Genomic DNA, 19,847 nt, shown 5'->3' on the forward strand with positions numbered 1-19,847 from the left:
CACCCCCCCAGCTGAATGGCCGCCCGGCCAGCGCGCGTTCGCTCGGCTCGGCGCTCCCTCGACGGCAGCAGGAGGGCGCTTCGGCCCCGGTGAGTGCGGGGCGGGCGCCGTTGGGGCGGCGGCGGCGGCGGCGGGGCGCCGTTGGGGCGGGGGGGGCGAGCGAGCGAGCGAGCGGCGGAGGCCGGTTCTCCGCGGGCAGCCCGCGCGAGGCAGCGCCGAGGAGCCTCCTGGAGCGCGGGGCGTCTCGGGGCCTGGCCTCGCAAGGGCCGAGCGCGGGCAGCCCTGGGCGCGCGACCCCCGCGGGCCCGCTCGGTCTTGGCCGCCCGCCGCGGGCCCCGCTCGCCCGGGTTTCGCCGGACGCGGGCGGGACGGGCGGAGGGAAGGCGGGCCAGGCCGGCCTGCTGCCCCTGCGCTCCTCCGAAGGAAGCCGCCAGCCGCTGCTGCGCGTCCGCGCGGCCCGGGCTGGGGGGGGGGGGTCCTGGCGCGTGGGGGTCCCGCCGGGCGTGCTCCCCCCCGGGCGAGGCTTCTGAGCACAGGGCAGCCCTTGGCTCAGGCACGCAGGCCGAGGCCCCGGGGGGCGGGGTGTGGGGGGGGGTGGAGGGCGCAGGGCGCTCTTCCGCCGCCCTCCTCGGCAAAGCCTCTCCGAGAGGCGAGCGAGGCTCAGACCCAGAGCAGCGGAGGGACGGAGAGAGAAGCCCGGTCCAAAGCGGACTCACGTGGTTCGGCACAAAAAGTTGCTGCGCGGGGCGGGGGCGGCGGAGGTGCTTGACCCCCCCCCCCCCCACACACCTATGTATGACACCCCGCCGCACACGCATCGCTTTGACATGTACGCACCAGGCTTCAGGACCTTCCCATTCCACTTTGCAAGGGGTGGGTGCCGCCAGGGAGGGCGCCCGGGACCCCCATTCCAGAATAGGGGCAGACCAGGGAAGGCGCAGTTCAGCAGCAGAGACCCCCAACCCTGCCTGGCTGGAAATCCCCTGCCTGCCCCCAGGCCCCGTCATGCCCCAGGCAGCCAGCCCAGTCGGGCCCATGGGATGGAGGTCGGGGGGGGGGCTCTCAGCAGCAGCTGACGGCCAGCCCAGAGCCTCATGGCGAGGGCTGCCTCAGTGCCACCCCGGAGCCTCACTTTGCAGCCACCCCGAGCGCTGTGGGCTCAGAACCGCTTTCTTTAGCCACGGCACTGGGACCCGCTCCCCTCGTCAGGGGGTCTTATTCCCAGGCTGCAGCCTGGGCTGGGCCTCCTGGCATCCGTGTGGGGCGCAGCCCGTTTGGCCCCACCTGGCGCAGACCTGCGCTCTTTTGCCCTTGCTTTAGCGGTGGAGCTGCTGCCGTTTTGCCGGTTTATATTGCATTCTGATCTCAACAGGGTTTGTTTCCCGTCCTTCCTGTTTTGGGCTGTCTGAAGATTTTGGGGGCGTATTCTGCAGGCGTAACAGTTGGGGCGGTTTTTCTCCAGCCCCGGCTTCTGCTGTATCCACCTTTTGACAGCACCCGGCCTGTTCCATGGAACGCCTCGTGTAAATCAAGATGTGTCACATCCAAACCTCAGCAACAGTCCCTTCCTGCCTCTGATGGCTGCAACAGTGACGGCTGCACCGTTCTGGCGTATTTGCTCCTTGGGGTCAGGAGGGTCACTTCCTCTGCCCCTTCTCCCCTCCCCACCCCGCATTGCTGCCATGATGAGCAGCAGGGGGTTGGACTCGATGGCCTTTTAGGCCCCTTCCAACTCTGCTACTCTGTGATTCTATGAGCCGGACTCACTTCGGCTTCCAGGAACCTCTTTCTGGCTTCTCTGACTATTGGGGGGTCCCTGTGTCTTTTTTCTAGCCTTTCAGAGGTGGTTTTCCTCGTCGTCAAAGACGTCTTTGTCGAGATTCTTGCATTGCAGCTGGCTTTTACTTTGGCGACTAGTTTCATTCTGTTTTAAAGATGTTGCGTTTAATTCTGCTCTTATATTTTGTGGGCGCTAAGTCTTGTTTTGTGAAATGCCCAGAGAGCTTTTGCTAGAAGGGGGCTCAGAAGTGCAATAAATGGATCCAGCATCTGCCTATCCGGGCCAGGCCTGGGGGTGTGGAGCAGAGGGGCCTGCTGTGAGCAGGTTGGGGGCTGCCTCTTCCTTGCACTCTGTGGCTGCAGGTGGGAGCAGCCACAGATGCCTCGGAGTCTGAGTGGCAAACAGGAAGCCCCGTCCTCTCTTCCTGTCTTTGTCCCGCTTCTTGTCGGCTTCCTCTGACAGGAAAGAGCCCCCCAGGTCCTCCAAGGGAGAGCGGAATGGCGCTGACTTAGGGGACAAGGGAGCCAGTGAGGTTGCTGCGAAGTGCCGTCTCCCCTGGTGGGGCAGGCGGGCACTCGGGGCCCCTGCGTTGGCCTGGGCCAGCCGCCCCCGTTGTCCTCCCGATGGGGGCTCCCCGTCCCGCCGAGAGGACATGGTGCCAGGATGGGGCCTGCTGAGCTGCCCTGCCCTTCCTGGCGGCTCTTGTCCTGTGCCGGGTGAGGGAGCGTGGCCTTGCAGCACCTGCGCAGCGGGGCTTTGAGGCACCCAAGACCTTTGCGTCGGCAGTGCGGGGAGAAGCCGGCACCCTCCGGGTGTTTAGGCCTACGGTTCTCCGAAGCCAGGAGCCGTGGTGTCCGAGCATCCGCCAGAGGCGGTGCAAGGGGGTGGGGGGCTGGCCGGAGCAGCACCCCTGCCCTCCTGGGCCTTGTTGGGGTGGTTGCTGGGGCTCTGCAGGACAGGTATTGGTCTCTCTGCTTTGCCCCCCCCTTGAGCCCCAGAAACCCTTCTGAGCCAAAGTGTCCGTGTGTGTGTCCGTGTCCGTGTGTGTGTAGGGTGGGGAGCAGAGCGAGGTCTGTCTCTTCACTCAACATGGCGGGGGGAGGGGGGGCGTCCTCCCCTCCCTGCCTGCTCCTGAGTCAGGTGTGTTTGTAAACAGTGAGCACCTCCACCTCCGTCTCTGTCACCGCCCACCTTTGTCATCAGGATGAACCTGCAGTTGGGGAGTAAATGGGGGGGGGGTCAGGTGAGGTGAGGAGAGGAGAGGAGGACCCGGGAGGCTCTGCCGGCAGGTGGGGGTCGCGGGAGCTGAGCTGTGAATTCTGCTCCACGCGTCTTTTGGAAGATGCCGAAACTGACGGCAGAAAGCCGGCTTGAGTTCCCAGCCCCGCCCCGCCCCAGAGCCAGGAGCGGATGCTGGGTCTGGTTCTGGTTCTGGTTCTGGAGAGGCCGGGCTGGCAGCTCCTCTGGCCTGCCTGATGTCTGAGCGGGGTCACCCAGGCGCCACCAGGAGGTCCCCTGAGAAGAGCGCGGAAGAGGAGTCAGGCTGTGGGAGAAACCGGAACTCTAAACTGGCTTTTCTGGTTCCGGGTGAAGGCAGGAGGAACGCCTGGTCTTTGGCAGGCTGATGCCGCCCAGCCCTTGTGGGCAGCCGCTCCGACAGGGAGAGGAGGCGATGCAGGAGCCTTTCCCTCCTGGTCCAGCAATCCTCCCACCCCGCACCCTCTGTCACCTCCTTCCCTTGCCGGGGTGTCTGGCTGGCATCAAAGACGTATCTTTGTTTATTGATCACCCTTCTGTACAGCGGAGCCATCCCATGGCCTCATCCTGCCCCGGCCCTTGCTTGTGCCTCCTGCAGGTTTGTTCTAGAGCAGCCTTCCTCAACCTGGGGCGCTCCAGGTGTGTTGGACTACAACTCCCAGAATGCCCCAGCCACTGGCTGCAGTCCAACACATCTGGAGCGCCCCAGGTTGAGGAAGGCTGCTCTAGAGGATTGTGACCCTTTTGCTTCAGCCTGCTCTGTTACCCTCACTCTTAAGTACCTGCGCCCAGGGCGGCAGCGATGGGGCGGGGGCGGGGGCTCCCCTTTGCCCCTTCGCGTGCTTTTGGGGCCCTTTTGCAGAAGCAGCACCTAAACGCCACACGACGGCCTGTGAGTCCATCCTGGAGCTGAGGCAAAGGGGACTTGAGCAGTGGCCAGGAGGGTCCTCCTCTCAAGGGGGGGGGCTCCCCGGATACCTGAGCACCCCAAAGTGTTGCCAGTTTGGCTCTGTGCACACCTGCACACCTTTGCACACGCAGAGTGCTGAATGACGGAGGAAGCCAGCCAAACAGCTGGGGAAAGTCCCTGGCCATCTCCCCCCACCCCACCCCACCCCACTCCTAGCTGGGAAGGGGAATCAGGGAGCAGCCGGCCAGGAACTCCTGAGTGCAGCGACGGCGGGCGGGCGGGCGGGCGCAGGGAAGCGTCTTTCTCTGGCCCGGCCGCATTTGTACCTAATGTACCAAATGTACTCATTTGGCTTTGTTTTCCCACCAGCCTATGCACTGGGGCCGGGCCGGGCCGGGCGGGGAGTCAGCTACCAGTCTACAGAGCGCTGAGATGTAGGAAACCCACCGAAGGGTGTGGTTTGGTTCTGGGCTGCGTATGTGGAGAATGCGTGAGAGTGAACCGGCACCCTTTGGCCAGCGCACGGCACTCTCACAGGGCCGGGGCTGCTGAAACGCACCGCTGTTGTTGCCGCTGCCGCCGCCGTTCATTCCTGGGCAGTTGTGGCTCCCCAGTGGTTGTGCTTGGAGCGTAAAAAGCCACACGTGCAATTATCACGCCCATGGGGCCATTGATGTGTCGGTTTCCTGCACACAAATACCTCTTGCTTGGATCGGCTGGAGGTCAGGAAGGGGAGCTAGCCCAACGAGGCACTGGTGGCCCACCTGCGAGGGGGCCATGGGTCTCTGGGACGTTAGTGAGGAAACGTTGGCCGGCCTTGGCATCCCTGGGGACTGGGAGGGGAAGGACAAGAATGGCCAGTGGGGGCTGAGCCCTGCCTAGTGCTCCTCCGGGCCAGGAAGGAACTGCGGACGGAGGGGGAGGGGCCCCTGCTCAACCTTGGTTGCGTTCGCTTGGGGGCCTGCAATAGTGGGACATCCCGGAGGGCAGTGGGGCCTCAGAGACAGTAATGTGTGTGTGTGTGGGGGGGCAAAATAGAAGCGGGGTCATGGGGGTGGGGGGCAGGCACTGCGGCACCTGATTAAGGATGGAGCCTTGGGGCGCAGGAAAATAGCTGAAAGTTGGGAAATTGCAGAACTTCTAATTTTGGGATCTTGGTGCCTGGAGCTGCAGCAAACAGCCCCAGCGGAGGAAATGACGTACCCACAGAAAGTGGCGGAAGGCAAAGTCTAAAGGTCTGGGTTTCACACATGTACAATTCCCGAGCACACGTGGCCGTGCTTGTCAAAGGCTTTCCTCAGGTTATGGGAAGCAGAACCCTAAAGAAAGCCTCTAAGTGGCTGATGGAGCCCACTCATATTTTTTATCTGTAAAGTAAAAAGCACCCGGGCTGTTGCTGTTAAACGAACCACCCTCTGTCGATGACTAGAGGCAGGGCTCCGTGGCAGAGACCCTGCGTGGCGTGCAGAAGGTCTCAGGGCTGGGAAACAACCCTCCCTGAAAGCCGGGAGGGAGGGAGGGAGGGCCGTGGCTGCCGGGCCGTGGCTGGCTGGATTCTGTAGAAGGCAGCTTCTGAGGTCCCAATGTTGGTAGGGCCCCTCCAGCCCAGAACCACTCCTGGGCATCTCTGGTGGAGGCTGGGGGAGCGTGGCACTGGCTGCGGGAAGGGCTCCGGGCCGTCCTCCTGCGCCCCCCTCACCATCCCCCTCCCTCCCTCCCTCCCTCCCTCCCTCCCTCCAGGCCCGACAGCTGAGGCGGCAAGATGACCGAGGCGCGCCGTGACAGCACCAGCAGCTTGCAGAGGAAGAAGCCCCCGTGGCTGAAGCTGGACATCCCGGCTCCAATGCCCGGGGCAGCGACCGAGGAGCCGGCCCCCGTGGCGCAGGTGGCGGAGCCAGCCAGGGCGGGGGCCTGTGGGGAGGGGGGCAAGGCAGCCCAGGAAGATCGGGGGCCTGGCCTGGATGGCCGAGAGGAGGAGGAGCTGTGGCTCAGTGGTGGAACCCCCTTTGCATGCGGGGAGGGAGGGAGGGAGGGTGGGGGTTGATTGCTACCCCGCAGCATCTCTCGGCAAGAGCCTGGTCTGAAGCCCGTTGCTGCCAGTCCGTGTCGACCATACTGGGCTAGGTGGACTCGGGGCCCTGGCTCCGTCTCAGGCAGCTTCCTCCCTTGTTGCTGTTGTGTGAAGACCCAGGCAAGGAGGCAGCGTCGCTTTGAGCCCCTCCGAGGGATGTGGGCCTCTCTCCCCGCTCCTCATTTAGCCGCAGGGCTCTGACTGGCTCCCTGTTCCTTCCACAGCCCGCAAAACGCCAGGCCTTCCTCCGGAGCGTCAGCATGCCTGCTGAGAACGCCCCCCGCTTGCCGTCCCCCTATGGCGAGGTGCGGCGGCCGGTCCTCCAGCGACAGATGTCCATCACCCAGACCATCCGGAGGTACGACCCGGCCCCCACGGCACAGCCAGGCCCTGCCCACACGCGGCGAAGGCAGCAAAGGCCCGGAGGGAGGCCACGCGCACTCCCTCCCTCCCTCCCTCCCTCCCTCCCTCCCCCCGCCAGCTCCCAGGGTGGCGCGTTCTTGCTCGTTAGCTGCGCTCGCCGGGCAGTGGGGGCCTGGGCTGGTGGGCCAAGAAGCCGTGCCAGACGGCACCGCTTTGCCTCTCGGGGGTGTGTGAACCCTGGCCGGGCCAAGGCCAGGAGAAGGGGGGGACGACCCGTGGCAGAGCAGCCTCCGTGGCTCAGCCCGCCTTGGCATTTGGAAGGCTCTGCTAGCCGCCCCCTGGCCCACCCAGGCCACCGTGGGCTGTTGGATTGCTCCGGGGTTTGGGCTGCACGGGAGGTGGGGAGCTTTGGTGGGCAGAAGGCGCGTTTTCCCTGCCCAGAGGCCCTGGCAGAGGGAAAGCCCCCCAGCCTGAGCCCAGGGCCCCACAGCTGCTCTGGCTGGCTCGGGGCACCTTGTAGAGGGCTTCACTGGCCCCCGCCCCCGCAGGCGGCCCTCTTGTTTTAGGGGGTGCCTGTGTGGACCTTGAGTTCTGCTTCCTGAACCTGCCCTTCCTTGAGGGCCCGAGGGAAGCAGGGAAGCGTTCAGAGGGCGAGGGAGCAGGGCTGCTCTGGGGCCGCCAAGTCCTCCTGCTCCCCGGCCTTTACTCCACATCCCCAGCGGAGTCAGGGGCCTCCAAGAGAGGAGGATGCGTTGGTCCGGCCTCTGGAAGGCGGCGGGGTGGGGGAGAGGCCTCGGGGAATGTGTGGGCCTGCGAAAGGGGCAGGGTCTGCTGCCAGGCAGGTGTCTGGGAGTCCCTCGGGTGTGGGTGGGTGACCCCTGCTCTTTGAGCAGCCCGGCAGTCTTTGGCTCCTGCTCCAGGACCCTGGCAGGAGGCCCGTGAAGCTGAGCGGTGGGAGATTCAGGACAGGGAGGAGGAGGGACTTCGTCACCCAGCACAGAGTTAAATTACGGAACTCCCTTCCACAAGACGTAGTGATGGACACCCATTTGGATGGCTTTAGAAGGGGGTTGGATGAATTCCTGGAGGAGACGGCGACCCACGGCTACTGGTCCTGAGGGCTCTGTGCCACCTCCAGTATCAGAGGCAGTGAGCCGGTGTGCAGCAGTTGCTGGGGAACATGGGCGGGAGGGTGCTGTGTGAACAGAGCGCTGGACTTGATGGACCCTGGGTCCGCTCCAGCCTCAGGGCTCTTGCTTCCTCAGGAGACTGACGCTGGGCCCCTTGGCCTGCTCCGCACCTCGCAGCGCTGCCACGGCCTCCCCCCCGCCCCTGGCCCAGCTAAGGCCCCGCCGGAGAAGGAGGGTGCTCTAGCTGGGCGGAGAGGGACCTAGCCGGGAGCCCCTGCCGGGAGAGGCTGCTGCTGCGGTGCTGCGGGGCCCCGCCCCGCCCCCCCCTGGCCCGGCTCAGCTCTCTCTCCTTTGCAGCAGGCAGGTGCGTTTTGAGCGGAGTCAGACCCTGCCCATCAGGGGGCGCCAGGTGGGCAGGAGGCCCCTGAGAAAGCGCCACTCACTGCCCAGAACGCTCTTCAGGTACCCGCAGTGCTGGTGTGACGCCCCGCTCCTGCCGCCGCCAGTGCATGTGTGTGCAGTGCATGTGGCTGCCTGGGAGCGGAGCCGCTCTGCCTGCCCCACGCCTCCCCTCGCCCCATCAGCAGTGGAGAGCCAGCGCCGACCACCGTCTCCAGCGGAGGTGGCTGGACTGCCCCCCCCCCCGCCCTCTCCCCAGCCCCGGTACGGACATTGCTCCATTGGGCCAGCTCCGGGCCGCGGCCTGCTGCTGGAGCGGCCTGCTGGGAGCCAGTGACGGAGCTGTGGGGCTGTGCACGGCTCGGCCTTGGGAGTGGGCAGGCGGGCAGGCAGGAGGGAGGCGGCCTGCGCATCTGCCGCACCACTTTGCACACCTCGCTCAGAAGGGCAGGCCCACGGCCAGTCGTCGAAACCTAGCCCTGCCACTTGGAGCCCCCGCACCCCCGGAGCTCTCTGCATCTCCCAGTGCTGTGAATAACTCCTACTAATGAGGACTCCCCCAGGGTGCTCCCCTGCCACGGAGGCCACTAACAAGAGGAGTGGCACAGCTAACCCCACCCCCCTCACCCCCTCAATCTGACTGTACTGCTGGGCAGGGTGCCTGGGCGGCCCACTTGGGGCCTGTTGCTATGGAGACCTGTCCTCACCCCACCATGGAGCAGGCCTGGGCCCCTGTGCGCCAGGCCGGGGTCCGAGGAGCGTGGGCCCCCGCCGGGCACGGAAGGACGCGGGCGGAGCCGAGGGGGCCGGGCTCCCACCACTGGCTCCCAGCACTATGCTTGCCCTCCCTCCCTCCCTCCCTCCCTCCTCAGGGGCACGGCCGACTGGTTCGGCGTCAGCAAGGAGAGCGAGGCCGCGCAGAAGTGGCAGCGGAAGACCCTGCGCCACTGCAGCTTGCGCTACGGGAAGCTGAAGCCGCAGGTCGTGCGCGAGATGGACCTGCCCAGCCAGGACAACGTCTCGCTGGCCAGCGCCGAGACCCCGCCGCCCCTCTACGTGCCCCCGGGCCAGCTGGGCATGCAAAGGGTCAGTCGGGGCTCACTGGGGGGCAGGCCGCTGGGCAGAAGGGTGGGCTCCTCCGTGGCCCGCCTCCGGCCGCCCTGCTCTCCAGCGCCAGAGAATGTGGAGGGGGGTGCGTTTTGGGGGTGGACATCCCCAGGAGCCTGTTTGGCCCCTGGCCTGAAACCATCCAGCGAGGGAGGAGAGCAGTGGGGAGGGCCCTTCTGGCCGAGCGTGCTGGCGATGCCCGGGGCCTCCATGGCGCTGTCTGTGCTGAAGGCCCCCATGCCCCTCACGGTGCAGCCTGACCCGGGTCTCCCCTGACGGCAGATCATTGACCCCTTGGCCCGCGGCCGGGCCTTCCGCGTGGTGGACGACGGCGACGGCTGCAGCATGCCCCACACGCCGCTCACGCCGGGGGCCGCCTCGCTCTGCTCCTTCGCCAGCTCCCGCTCGGGCTTCAACCGCTGGCCCCGGCGGCGGAAGAGGGAGTCGGTGGCCAAGATGGGCTTCCGGGCGGCGGCGGCACTCGTGAAGGTAACGGGGCTTGCGGAGGTGGGGACGGGGCGGATCAGGGCCATGGCTTCCAGCAGGGGTGGTGGCAGAAGGCGGCCAGCCTCATGGCGGACGTGACCCACCTGCCCCCTTCCTTGGGGCTGAGGGCTTTTCCTGGGTGTGAGGATGAATGGCCACCTCTGCATCCCCGATAAGGCGTTCCTTGGCTTTGCAACGGCGTCCTGGACCCTGGGGGAGGGGGGGCAGCCTGTGCCCTCCCCCACCCAAACGCTTTGGCCGACAGCTCCCACCTTGCCTCACCACTGGCACCTGGAGCGTCACAAGTCTCCCCCCCCCCCCGTCCTGCCATCCTGCCCCGATCTACCTGGATGCTCGGGAGCTCTGTGGGGCTTCTGCCAGGGGGCTTCAACCTGAAGGAGCCGGGGATTGAACCTGCCATGTTCTGTGTGCCATGTTCTGAGCTGCAACGCGCCCCTAAGAGAAAGCAGCTTGTAGGGCCGTCTTCGGGAGCTGGTGGCCTGGAGGCTGGTGGGGCCGGACCGGAGGGCCCTCAGGGACGCTGAAGAAGGGTGGGGGCAGCGGCAGGACTGCTCTCCCGCTCTAGGCTACAGCTGGGGTGCAACGTTCTGGCCAGAGGGAGAGAGAGGAGGGGTGGCGCACTCGGCCGCCGTGGGCCTTCCCTTCCTCCCTGTCCCTCCCGCGCCCGGTCTCTGCCCCTTGCACTGGGCTGTGGGGCCGTCGCTGCCTGTGTAGGCTTCTGCCAGCCCCAGCCCAGTGTTCCTCCTCCCCGGCAGGGCCGCTCCGTGAAAGACGGCACCTTGCGGAGGGCTCGGCAACGCAGCTTCACTCCGGCCAGTTTCCTGGAGGAAGACACGGTGGATTTCCCCGACGAGCTGGACACCTCCTTCTTTGCTCGGGTAAGGGAGCCGGGGAGCCAGAGCGGGGGAGCCCAGCCCGGCATGGGCGGGCAGGCAGCCCTCCTCAGCAGCCCCCTGACGAGCCTCCCGTTTCTTGCCCAGGAAGGAGTCCTGCACGAAGAACTCTCGACGTACCCCGATGAAGTCTTTGAGTCCCCCTCGGAAGCTGCCATCAAGGACACGGAAGCCAAGGCCCAGCAGCAGCCTCAGCCCGGCCTCACCGGAGGGGCCCTGGACAGGAGCGAGCTGGAGAGGAGCCACCTGATGCTGTGAGTCAGGCAGGCCCAGGCCCAGGCCCGGGGGGGGGGGGAGCAGGGTTCACGCTCTGGGGCACCGAGGCCGGGGAGGGGGTCAGCGCAGGGCTGGTTCAGCCAGGCCCTTTGGAGCCCCTGCTCAGGCACCTCACGAGCCCCGTGCGCTCCGCGTTGGAGGCACAGCCACGGCCCCCGCCAGCGGCCCCGGAGCAGCTGCTGCCCTCCCCTGCCAACGCGGGGCTCCTGGCGCAGTGGCCTTACCTCCCCCCACCCCCACCCCCGTTGCGTTGCAGCCCCCTGGAGCGCGGCTGGCGGAAGCAGAAGGAGGGGGCCGCGGTGCAGCCCAAGGTGCGCCTGCGGCAGGAGGTGGTGAGCCTGGGGCTGCCGCGGCGTGGCCAGCGCATCACGGTGCCGGTGCGCAAGCTGTTTTCCAAAGAGAAGCGCCCCTACGGCTTGGGCATGGTGGGCCGGCTGACCAACCGGACGTACCGCAAGCGGATCGACAGCTTTGTGAAGCAGCAGATCGAGGACATGGACGACCACCGGTGGGTGCCTGGGGAGGGTGGGGGGGCGGCAGGGGGGCGGCAGGGTTGCAGCAGCGGCCGCCCTCCAGGCAGCCCGTTGCCCTGCGGTGGAGCAGCAGCTGTGCCCCCGCCCTCCCTCCCTCCCTCCCTCCCGCCCTCCGCCTGAGCTCCCCGCGGCGTCTCCCTCTCGCCCGCGCAGGCCCTTCTTCACCTACTGGGTCACCTTCGTGCATTCGCTCATCACCATCTTGGCGGTCTCGATCTACGGCATTGCCCCCGTGGGGTTTTCGCAGCACGAGACTGTGGATTCGGTGAGTTGGAGGAAGCGTGGCCTCGGCTCAGGGGTCCCTTCGCCCACCCTGGCCCGCCTTCCAGGCCCCCAGGAGCGCCTCCCCTCTGGCTGCAGCCCTGCTTCCGTTCCCGGAGGACAGCAGCAGCAGCAGCAGCAGCGCGGCAGGCCGGGGCCTTCGCTCTCTTGCCCGGTTGGGTTAGCCGGGGGCCTCTCGGGCCGCTTTGCCCACCCTCCTGCGCCCTCCCACGGAGCTCCGGCTTTCTCCTCGGCAGGTCTTGAGAAACCGAGGGGTTTACGAGAACGTGAAATACGTCCAGCAGGAGAACTTCTGGATCGGCCCCAGCTCGGTGAGTGCCTGTGCCAGGTTGTGCCCAGCTGTGACACGGGTGAACTCTGGCAGGTTGGTGTCACGGCAGCCCCCTCCCCCCCCCCCGGGCGCCCGCATGTGCATGGCCGCTGGCTTTGCGCTAGCAAGAGCAGGCCCGCCTGGGCCGCCGTGGGCTGAGGCGGCCACCGCCATCTCCTCTTTCCCAGGAGGCCCTCATCCACCTGGGCGCCAAGTTTGCCCCGTGCATGCGCCAGGACCAGCAGGTGCACAGCTTCATCAGCACCGCCCGCGAGAGGGAGAAGCGCTCGGCCTGCTGCGTGCGCAACGACAAGTCGGGCTGCGTGCAGACGGCGGAAGAGGAGTGCTCTGTGAGTCCCGCTTGCCCCTGGGGGGACCCACCCCCCTGCCCTCCCCAGGACCGGCTCGGGGGGTCTCTCGCCGCAGGGCCCCCCCGCCTGGCCTCCTTGCTGCCTGCCGGCGCCCACGCCTGCCTCTCCTTCGCAGACCACGCTGGCCGTGTGGGTGAAATGGCCGGGTCACCCCAGCGCCCCCCTGCTGGCGGGAGGCAAGCGGCACTTCGGTTCGGTGTGTCATCAAGACCCCAGGTGGGTGCCGTGGGACCAGCTGTGCCGAGGGCACGGAGGCGCGCTCTGGTTCTCCTTCCTGGGCGGCCCGCCCTGGCCCAGGACGGCTGGCCCTGACTGGCAGCAGCAGCGGCAGCAGCAGCTCCCTGGAGTTTCCGCAGGCTTCTTTCCCGGACCGATCGGGGGCCTTCCTGCCTGCCACGCAAGGGCCCTTTCCCTGAGCCAGGGCCCTTCGCCAGGGGACGCCACGGGGTTCTGGGCGCTGCCATTGCTCCACTCTGGCTGCCCGGCCTTCGGCCACTGCCGGCCCACCCCTGTGCTCTGCCCGTGGCCCTTCGGGCATGCTGTTTCTACAGAGCGTGGCCGGACTCTCTCCCCTGCAGGGTGTGTGAGCAGCCAGCCTCCACGGATCCACACGAATGGCCCGATGACATCACTAAGTGGCCTGTAAGTCTGTGAAGGGGGGCGGGGGGGTGGGGGACGCTGCAGCCGAGCTCCCCCGGCTAGGACTAGTCGTCCCACTGGCCGCCACTGTCCAGCAGGGAGAAGCCGTCCCTGTGCAGTGACCCTTCCAACAGAGGTGCCTGGCCACCGAACCTGGGCCCTGTCCTGCCAAGGGGGCTTCCCCACTGTGCCTTGGCCCCTCCCCATAGCCAGCCTGAGGGGGGAGGCAGCGGCGGGGGGCACCGTCCCACCCCAGAGACAGGCCTGGGGCCAAGAGGAAATTCTCCTGCACTCTTGAGGAGAGAAGGCTCCACCCCGCCTCTCTCTCGCTTTCCAGATCTGCACCAAAAACAGTGCGGGGAACTACACCAACCACCTGCACATGGACTGTGTGATCACGGGCCGCCCCTGCTGCATCGGAACCAAGGGAAGGTAGGGGAGGTCGCAGGGCAAGCAGGCAGCACCGTAGGCTCTGGGCGTTGGGCGCCCGGGTGGCCGTTTCGACGGCCGACCGGCCGGCTACTGACAGGGCAGCCTCCTGCAGCCCTTCGTGGTGGAGTTCCGAGCCATGGTCAGTGTGGGCGAGGCAGCCCCCGTTGCATGCCGTCATCCAGCCTGGCTCCCCCATTCCTGGACTGCCCGCTCCCCTGGCTGGCCCTGGCAGCCCCCTTAACTTCCCTTCTATCTGGCTTCTCTCCTCCCAGGTGTGAGATCACTTCGCGGGAATACTGCACCTTCATGCACGGCTACTTCCACGAGGAGGCCACCCTCTGCTCCCAGGTACCTGACCCCCACCCCCCACCCCAGCTCATTTCCACAGGCTCCTTTCTGGGCTCAGCTGGGGCTGAGGACCGGCGCTCTGTCTCTCCAGGTGCACTGCATGGATGCCGTCTGCGGCCTCCTTCCCTTCCTCAACCCCGAGATCCCAGATCAGGTGTATCGCCTTTGGCTGTCGCTCTTCCTCCATGCAGGGTAAGGCCAGCCCCCGGGGGCGGAACAGTGAGGAGGGCGGGGGTGGGCGGAGCGCTCTCCGTTTAATATCCACCCCCCCCCCCAAGAGTCATGGGTTGTGGGGCTCTGCGGCCCTGTCTGCGGGGCAGGCCATAGGGTGCCAGGCCGGCTGAGCGGGTGCAGCTGCTGGGTCTCCCAGTGACAGCAGCCTCCCTCCTGCCGGGCAGGATCCTGCACTGCCTGGTCTCAGTGTGCTTCCAGATGACCATCCTGAGAGACCTGGAGAAGCTGGCCGGCTGGCACCGCATCGCCATCATCTACCTGCTCAGCGGAGTCACGGGCAACCTGGCCAGCGCCATTTTTCTGCCTTACCGGGCCGAGGTGGGTCTTGCAAGCAGCCTGCCGGAATGGGGGGTTTCCGCTGGGGCCGCCTCAGTGCTTGGAGCCACCACAGGGCCAGCCACGGCTGTGAGGCCGAGAGCCACGGCGGACCCAGCCTGTGCGTGGCCTGCAGGAGGGCCGGGTGCAACGCCCGACAAGTCCAGGGAGGGCTAGGGAGGCGTCCTGCCCGAGCCGCTGCCAGCCCAGCGAGTAGCCAGGAGGGCCCAGATGGCCGCCATGGGCCTCCTTTGGTGGCGCTGGGCCCCTGCTGGCTCCGTCCTGGCTCCCACGGCTGCAGCTGGGGGGACGCTTTGATAGGGGCTTCAAAGGTGTGGCGGAGGTGGGTGGGTGGAGGGACAAGGGAGCCGCGCGGGGCCTGGTGCTCCTGCGGCAGGTGCCTGACAGGTGCTTCTCGGCAGGTGGGCCCGGCAGGGTCCCAGTTTGGCATCCTGGCCTGCCTCTTTGTGGAGCTGTTCCAGAGCTGGCAGATCCTGGCCCGGCCCTGGCGCGCCTTCTTCAAGCTGCTGGCCGTGGTGCTCTTCCTCTTCGCCTTCGGCCTCCTGCCCTGGATAGACAACTTTGCCCACATCAGCGGCTTCGTCAGCGGCCTCTTCCTCTCCTTCGCCTTCCTGCCCTACATCAGCTTCGGCCGGCTCGACCTGTACCGGAAGCGGTGCCAGATCATTGTCTTCCAGCTGGTCTTTGCCGGGCTCCTCTCTGGGCTGGTGCTGCTGTTCTACTTCTACCCGATCCGCTGCGAGTGGTGCGAGTTCCTCACTTGCCTGCCCTTCACAGACAAGTTTTGCGAGAAGTACGACCTGGACGCCCAGCTCCACTGAGCAGGCCCGGCGCCCCGGGGACCGCCAGCCCCAGCCGCCCCTCGGAGGGACACCCACCCACCCCTGTTCTCCAGCGAATCTGAAGCTCGCACTCAGGCTGCCTTATCTCAGAGGCCAGAGCCGTCTCTGCCAACAGAACAGGGCCCGTCTGTGCCTTGTTCAATTTTACGGAACCTTTTCTGCTGCCACGTTTTTATTATGCTCGTTTCAAAATGGCCTTTTCAATGAATTTGTTATTTGTTGCCCAGGTGGTGATTAAAGACACACGTAGCGTTTTAGCTACATTTCTAAAAGCTCCCGGGCGTCTCTGAGTGCCTGCTGTTGACCTCAGGGCCCCGACCCCTCTGTCAGGCAGGGCTGGGAAGCACAAATTCTAGCCTCCCAAAGCCTTAGGAACGACTACAGCTGGCTCCTGGTGGGAGGGGGCTCGGCTCTGGGCTCCTAGCAGGGAGGGGGACAATGGCTGTACTTGGCTGGGCTGGTGGGTGTTGGGAGCGGCCGCAGGGCCGAGGCGTTTGGGCATGCGTGTCTGTGTGCCCCAGAGCTGAGCCTCTGGCCCGAGGAAGCCACGGTTTCCTTCAAGCTGCCACGTTCCGTGCCGGAAACCCCAAGCAGGACCTGCCACTCTGGAGAGCAACACAGCAGCCTCTCGTCAACCCCGACACTTTATTGTGAATCCAGTTGCTCAGGCCGCCTGGCGTGTTCTGGCCGCACACCGGGCATCTGCTTCCAAGGTCCTGCTACCCAGCAGCCTGTTGCTCCCACACCCACCAAATCCTTTCAGTTCACCCACATCTCCAATCGCAGAGGGAGAGAGAGACAGCTGCCTCTGCTAGCGCAGGGCTGGGGCAGTTCAAGGGCGGATGGGCAGGCAGATGTCCACCCCGGGTCCGCTGCATCCAGTTCTGCAAGGATCGCGGTGGTCCTGGCTGTGCAGAACAGGCCTACAGTGCTCCCCCTCTGCCACTATGGAGGAAGGGCTTCCAGGAGGCGGCCTCTACCCATTCAGGAACACATCTGGGCTGGGCTCCGTCAGGGCGCCACCTGTAAGGACAGACAGACAGGTGCCAGTCATGGCCAAAGGCTCCCCCCGGGCTCAGGCTGCAACCCTCTGCAGAACACACCGGGCCTCTTGCTCATTCTGGAGCCCTCAGAGCCAGTGTCTCTTGAAAGCCACCTTACGCAAGCTCTGAGGACGTGGAGGGCCCTGCCACAACCCCCAGCCCCCGTCTAAAATCCAGGAAGAGCTTCTGAGTGCGGACGGGAGAGTTCCAGCCTGCCAGCTATTGTATAAAAGAGAAGAGCCCCAAAGGAATCCAGAGACGCTCCGCTTCAGCCTAAGGCCTGTGTATTCTTCCCTGCCGCTGCTGAGCCCCATGGTTTCTGGCGCTGCACCAAGCACAACCCCCACTAACCCGCCTGATCTAGTCCCGTGGCATTTCCTCTGCCCAGTGACCTCAGAAAAGGGGCACCGAACCTCTGACCGCCCAGGGCCAGCCACAAATGGCGCAGTCTGAAGAAGAGCACCAGGATCCCAGCTGTTCCATGTCCACAGCGGACAGCCAGCGAGGGGCAGCCAAGCACGACACTCGGGACGGGAGACCCAGAAAAGAGGACGGGTACTTGGGGACTTGCCTGGCAGGTCATTTCCGGAGCCTCTTGATGAAGTTCACTTCATCCCGGTTTCGGATGCCGTACCTAAAAATAGCGTCACACACGTCACGTGCCTGCCAAGTGCACACAGCTTCAAAGCAGCCCTGCCTCCAACTGACCTCTGTGTTGTGGGGCAGGATCAGATCAAAGGCCTCTCTCATCCAGCGTCCTGTTCCCCACAGGGGCCAATCGGATGCCGGAAGCAGACAGCCCACAAGCCGGACCCGAGCGTCACGGCACCTTCCTGCTTGTGTTCTCCAGCGACTGGCATTCAGAGGCTGTTGATCTTGGAGGCAGCCTGCAGCCACCATGCCCCATCTCAGCCGCCTTTGGCCGCCATGACTTTGTCTAATCCTTATTTAAAACCATCTAAATTGGTGGCCACCATTGCAGCTTACGGTGGAACCATAGAATCGTAGAGTTGGAAGGGGCCCATAAGGCCATTGAGTCCAACCCCCTGGTCCATGCAGGAGTCCCAGCGCTTCGTCACGTGCTACGCTCAGGTGTTGATCTCCCTGCTTCCTTATCTCCCCTCTGGGTCCTGGGTTTAGCCTCTGCTAAGTAAAGGCGCAACAGTGTTTTCCTAGAAACGTCGGGCGCGGCTGCGACAGGCCCTCGGTCCATCTAGCCCAGGACCGTCCAGGGCCTCTTTCCCAACCTGATTTGGGGCCTTCTGCAGGCCAGCCAGGGGCACTCTGAGCTGGGGCCCCTCCCCGACACAGCCGTCACGGGGCCGTTGGGCCCTGCTCCCTCTTGCTCTGGCACGGGGGTGGGGGGGCTCCCACTGCTGCTTCTCTGATGCCGCTGCCCTCTCCCTGCTGCCACGAGCCCTTGCCCTGCTCCGCTCCAAACCCACTGGCAATGCGGTGAGCCCTGCCTTGCCCCCACCCCACCCACCCCGGCCTCCTGGGACTCACTCTCTCAGCTTCTTCCCGTCATCCGTCAGCTTCTCTCCACCGAAGGTTAAGCAGTACGTCCTCCACACGTACCTCCTGCAGAGACGGGGCAGAACCGGCCAGTCAAAGGGGTGGCTGCCAGGGTAGGCGCTGAGGCCATGGCAGTGGAGCGTGCCCCCACCCAGCGGCACAGCTGCCCCGTTTTTCGGGAAGCCCCCCCCCTTCCCCACGGCTCCACTCACCAGCTGATGTGCTGGATGCCCCCTTCCCGCTCCTGCTTCAGCTGCACAAAGCGCTGGATGGCTTTCTTCAAGTCCAAGACGCTGGCGTTCTGCACCACCACCACAGCTGAGGGGCAGAGGAGGCGTCCGTCACCCTCCCCGCACTCTCCCGGGCCCCTCCCTGGACGGCATTCGCAAGGGTCGGAATTCCTCCGCTGGGCAGGAGGCAGAAGCCGGAGGCAGCCACCAGAAAGGCCCCGTCCTCCTCCTCGAGGCCTGGCCCTGGCTGGCACCATGCGGGGCGCTTCTCCCCTTGTGGGTCCTGGGGCCTCAACGAGGCTCTGCCGGAGGTCCAGCTGCAGCCCAGGTGGAGGGGTGGGTGTGGATCCCCCCGCCCCTCCCTTCGGGCTCCTGGAAGGAGACAGGAAGAGCGACCTGTTGGGCCCAGGGAAAGTGACAGGGAGCCTCTCTGCACATGCTCGGGGGAGCTCTCGCGTAGTGGGGGGGCGTGGGGCGGGACTTACGCATGGGGTCCTCGGGGGCGTCGGCTCTGCGCACGCGCACCGTCATGGCCTGGCCGTACTCGAGCGCCACCTGCGAGCCGATCTCCTCGGGGGTCACCTGCGGCAGCCACGGGGTCAGGGGGTGGGGTTTGGCGCGCGCAGGCCCCGCCCCTCGCCCCGCCCCCGCCCACCCCGCGCCTGCGGCCTACCTGGGCCGGGAGGTCGCAGAGTAGCGGGTCCCGGACGAGGCGCGCCAGCCCGGCCTGCCACAGCGCCAGCACCTCCGCGTGGGCCGCCTCCTGCTCCTGCTCCGCCTCCTCCTGCTCGTGCTCCTCCGCCTCAGCCGCCATCTCCAGCGCCAGCTCCGCCTCAGCCGCCATCGCGGGGCGGGGCCTCGGCGCGAGAGAGCGGAACCGGAACCGGAATGGGCGGGCGCAGTGGCTGAGTGACTGGTGGTGGCGGCGGCGGCAGCGATGCTGCTCTTCTGCCCGGCCTGCGGGAACGTGCTGGTGGCCGAGGAGGGCGCGCGCTGCCACCGCTTCGCCTGCACCACGTGCCCCTACGTGCGCAACGTCACGCGCAAGGTAGGTGGGAGGAGGGAGGGGTGGGCGGGGTGGCGTCACGCGCCCCCTCCCCGGGCTCGCTGACCCCTCCCCTCCCCGCTGCCGTTGCCAGGTGACGAGCCGGCGCTACCCGAAGCTGAAGGAGGTGGACGACGTGCTGGGCGGGGCCGCAGCCTGGGAGAACGTGGACTCCACCGCAGGTAGGGGGCGGGGCCGGGGGCGGGGCCTGCTCGGGCTCGGGCTCTGGCTGACCGTCTCCTCCTTTCCTCCCTCCCTCCCTCCCTCGTGGTCGTCGTCGGGCGGGGGCGGGGCCTGGGCCGGCTCGGGCTCGGGCTGTGGCTGACCGCCTCCTCCTTTCCTTCCCTCCCTCCCTCAGAGCCGTGCCCCAAGTGCGAGCACCCGCGCGCCTACTTCATGCAGCTGCAGACGCGCTCTGCCGACGAGCCCATGACCACCTTCTACAAGTGCTGCAGCGCCCGCTGCGGGCACCGCTGGAGGGACTGAGCCCCCCCCCGCGGGGGGAGAGAAGGAAGTCTCACGCCGAGCACAGCCCGCTATCCACGGCTGACACCCACCCTGCAGTGTAGGCCCATTTGTGGATTGTGGGGAGAGTGCGTGAGTTGAAATGCAACAGCCCTGCGATGTAGCCCAGCTGGTGTTCACACAGCAGGCCAGAGGTGCGGGCCTTTCGAAATCACAAAACAGCAGCGGCTGGGGGAGGGGAGGACACGAAGGTCACGTGGACTCTCGCCCCCCCCTCTAAATGTCCACAAAGCCCTCAAATATGTAAATAAAGATGTTCATTCAAAGAAAAGCTCATTTTTGTTGCTGCCTCGTATGTGGGGTTTTGTGGATGGCCGGGGTGGGGGTGGGGGTGGGGGTGAGAGGTATTCAGGCGTCTCACTGCAGCCGCAGCAGCCCTGGGCTGCTTCTCCCTTTCCAGGGGCAGCTCTGGCTTCCTCCACACGAGCGGGGAAAGACACACACCAGAAACAGTTCCATGGACTCCGCA

The 19,847-nt window shown here is 66.2% G+C and overlaps 3 protein-coding genes across 7 annotated transcripts in view; 2 read left to right on the top strand and 1 right to left on the bottom strand.

The window, feature by feature from the left end:
• On the top strand, positions 1–15,286 carry RHBDF1 (rhomboid 5 homolog 1). 3 transcript variants are annotated; one of them, XM_063143370.1, is made up of 19 exons: positions 1–89; positions 5,688–5,832; positions 6,243–6,376; positions 7,869–7,973; positions 8,783–8,996; positions 9,300–9,506; positions 10,280–10,402; positions 10,505–10,671; positions 10,950–11,201; positions 11,380–11,491; positions 11,745–11,819; positions 12,007–12,168; positions 12,305–12,405; positions 12,768–12,831; positions 13,166–13,260; positions 13,533–13,608; positions 13,700–13,800; positions 14,007–14,160; positions 14,580–15,286. In XM_063143370.1, exons 2-19 carry the CDS (start codon positions 5,710–5,712, stop codon positions 14,997–14,999), a joined length of 2,685 nt encoding a protein of 894 aa, XP_062999440.1. In that variant the 5' UTR covers positions 1–89; positions 5,688–5,709; the 3' UTR covers positions 15,000–15,286. The 3 variants fall into 3 exon arrangements, with proteins under 3 accessions (XP_062999440.1, XP_062999442.1, XP_062999443.1); XM_063143372.1 differs by having other exon boundaries at positions 7,872–7,973; XM_063143373.1 differs by lacking the exon at positions 7,869–7,973.
• A 360-nt stretch (positions 15,287–15,646) lies between these two features.
• On the bottom strand, positions 15,647–18,652 carry SNRNP25 (small nuclear ribonucleoprotein U11/U12 subunit 25). The gene is made up of 6 exons (XM_063143378.1): positions 18,482–18,652; positions 18,294–18,390; positions 17,791–17,896; positions 17,570–17,644; positions 16,635–16,697; positions 15,647–16,043 (listed from the first exon to the last, which is right to left on the bottom strand). The coding sequence occupies exons 1-5, from the start codon at positions 18,650–18,652 to the stop codon at positions 16,643–16,645; spliced, it is 504 nt and encodes a 167-aa protein (XP_062999448.1). The 3' UTR covers positions 15,647–16,043; positions 16,635–16,642.
• A 5-nt stretch (positions 18,653–18,657) lies between these two features.
• The window catches only part of POLR3K (RNA polymerase III subunit K), a 181,344-nt gene continuing 180,154 nt past the window's right edge, over positions 18,658–19,847 (top strand). For 2 of the 3 annotated variants that reach the window (XM_063143383.1, XM_063143382.1), the window contains exons 1-3: positions 18,658–18,856; positions 18,948–19,035; positions 19,212–19,342. In XM_063143383.1, the coding sequence (XP_062999453.1) occupies positions 18,746–18,856; positions 18,948–19,035; positions 19,212–19,339 (327 nt within the window). In that variant the 5' untranslated portion in view covers positions 18,658–18,745 and the 3' untranslated portion in view covers positions 19,340–19,342. Of the gene's footprint in view, positions 18,857–18,947; positions 19,036–19,211; positions 19,655–19,847 lie in introns of those variants that run through there. The other variant, XM_063143381.1, reaches the window with a different exon arrangement.

This window comes from Elgaria multicarinata, chromosome 17 (genome assembly GCF_023053635.1).
Source record: "Elgaria multicarinata webbii isolate HBS135686 ecotype San Diego chromosome 17, rElgMul1.1.pri, whole genome shotgun sequence".
Taxonomy (NCBI): Eukaryota; Metazoa; Chordata; class Lepidosauria; order Squamata; family Anguidae; genus Elgaria; species Elgaria multicarinata.

Coding starts and splice junctions, on each gene's coding strand:
- SNRNP25 (XM_063143378.1), bottom strand. CDS start 18,652: ATGGCGGCTGAGGCGGAGCTGGCGCTGGAGATGGCGGCTGAGGCGGAG. Junction 17,897..18,293: donor CGCCCCCGAGGACCCCATGC/GTAAGTCCCGCC, acceptor TCTGCCCCTCAG/CTGTGGTGGTGGTGCAGAAC. Junction 16,698..17,569: donor GACGGGAAGAAGCTGAGAGA/GTGAGTCCCAGG, acceptor CGCTATTTTTAG/GTACGGCATCCGAAACCGGG.
- RHBDF1 (XM_063143370.1), top strand. CDS start 5,710: ATGACCGAGGCGCGCCGTGACAGCACCAGCAGCTTGCAGAGGAAGAAG. Junction 5,833..6,242: donor AGCCGGCCCCCGTGGCGCAG/GTGGCGGAGCCA, acceptor TTCCTTCCACAG/CCCGCAAAACGCCAGGCCTT. Junction 13,609..13,699: donor AGGCCACCCTCTGCTCCCAG/GTACCTGACCCC, acceptor CTGTCTCTCCAG/GTGCACTGCATGGATGCCGT.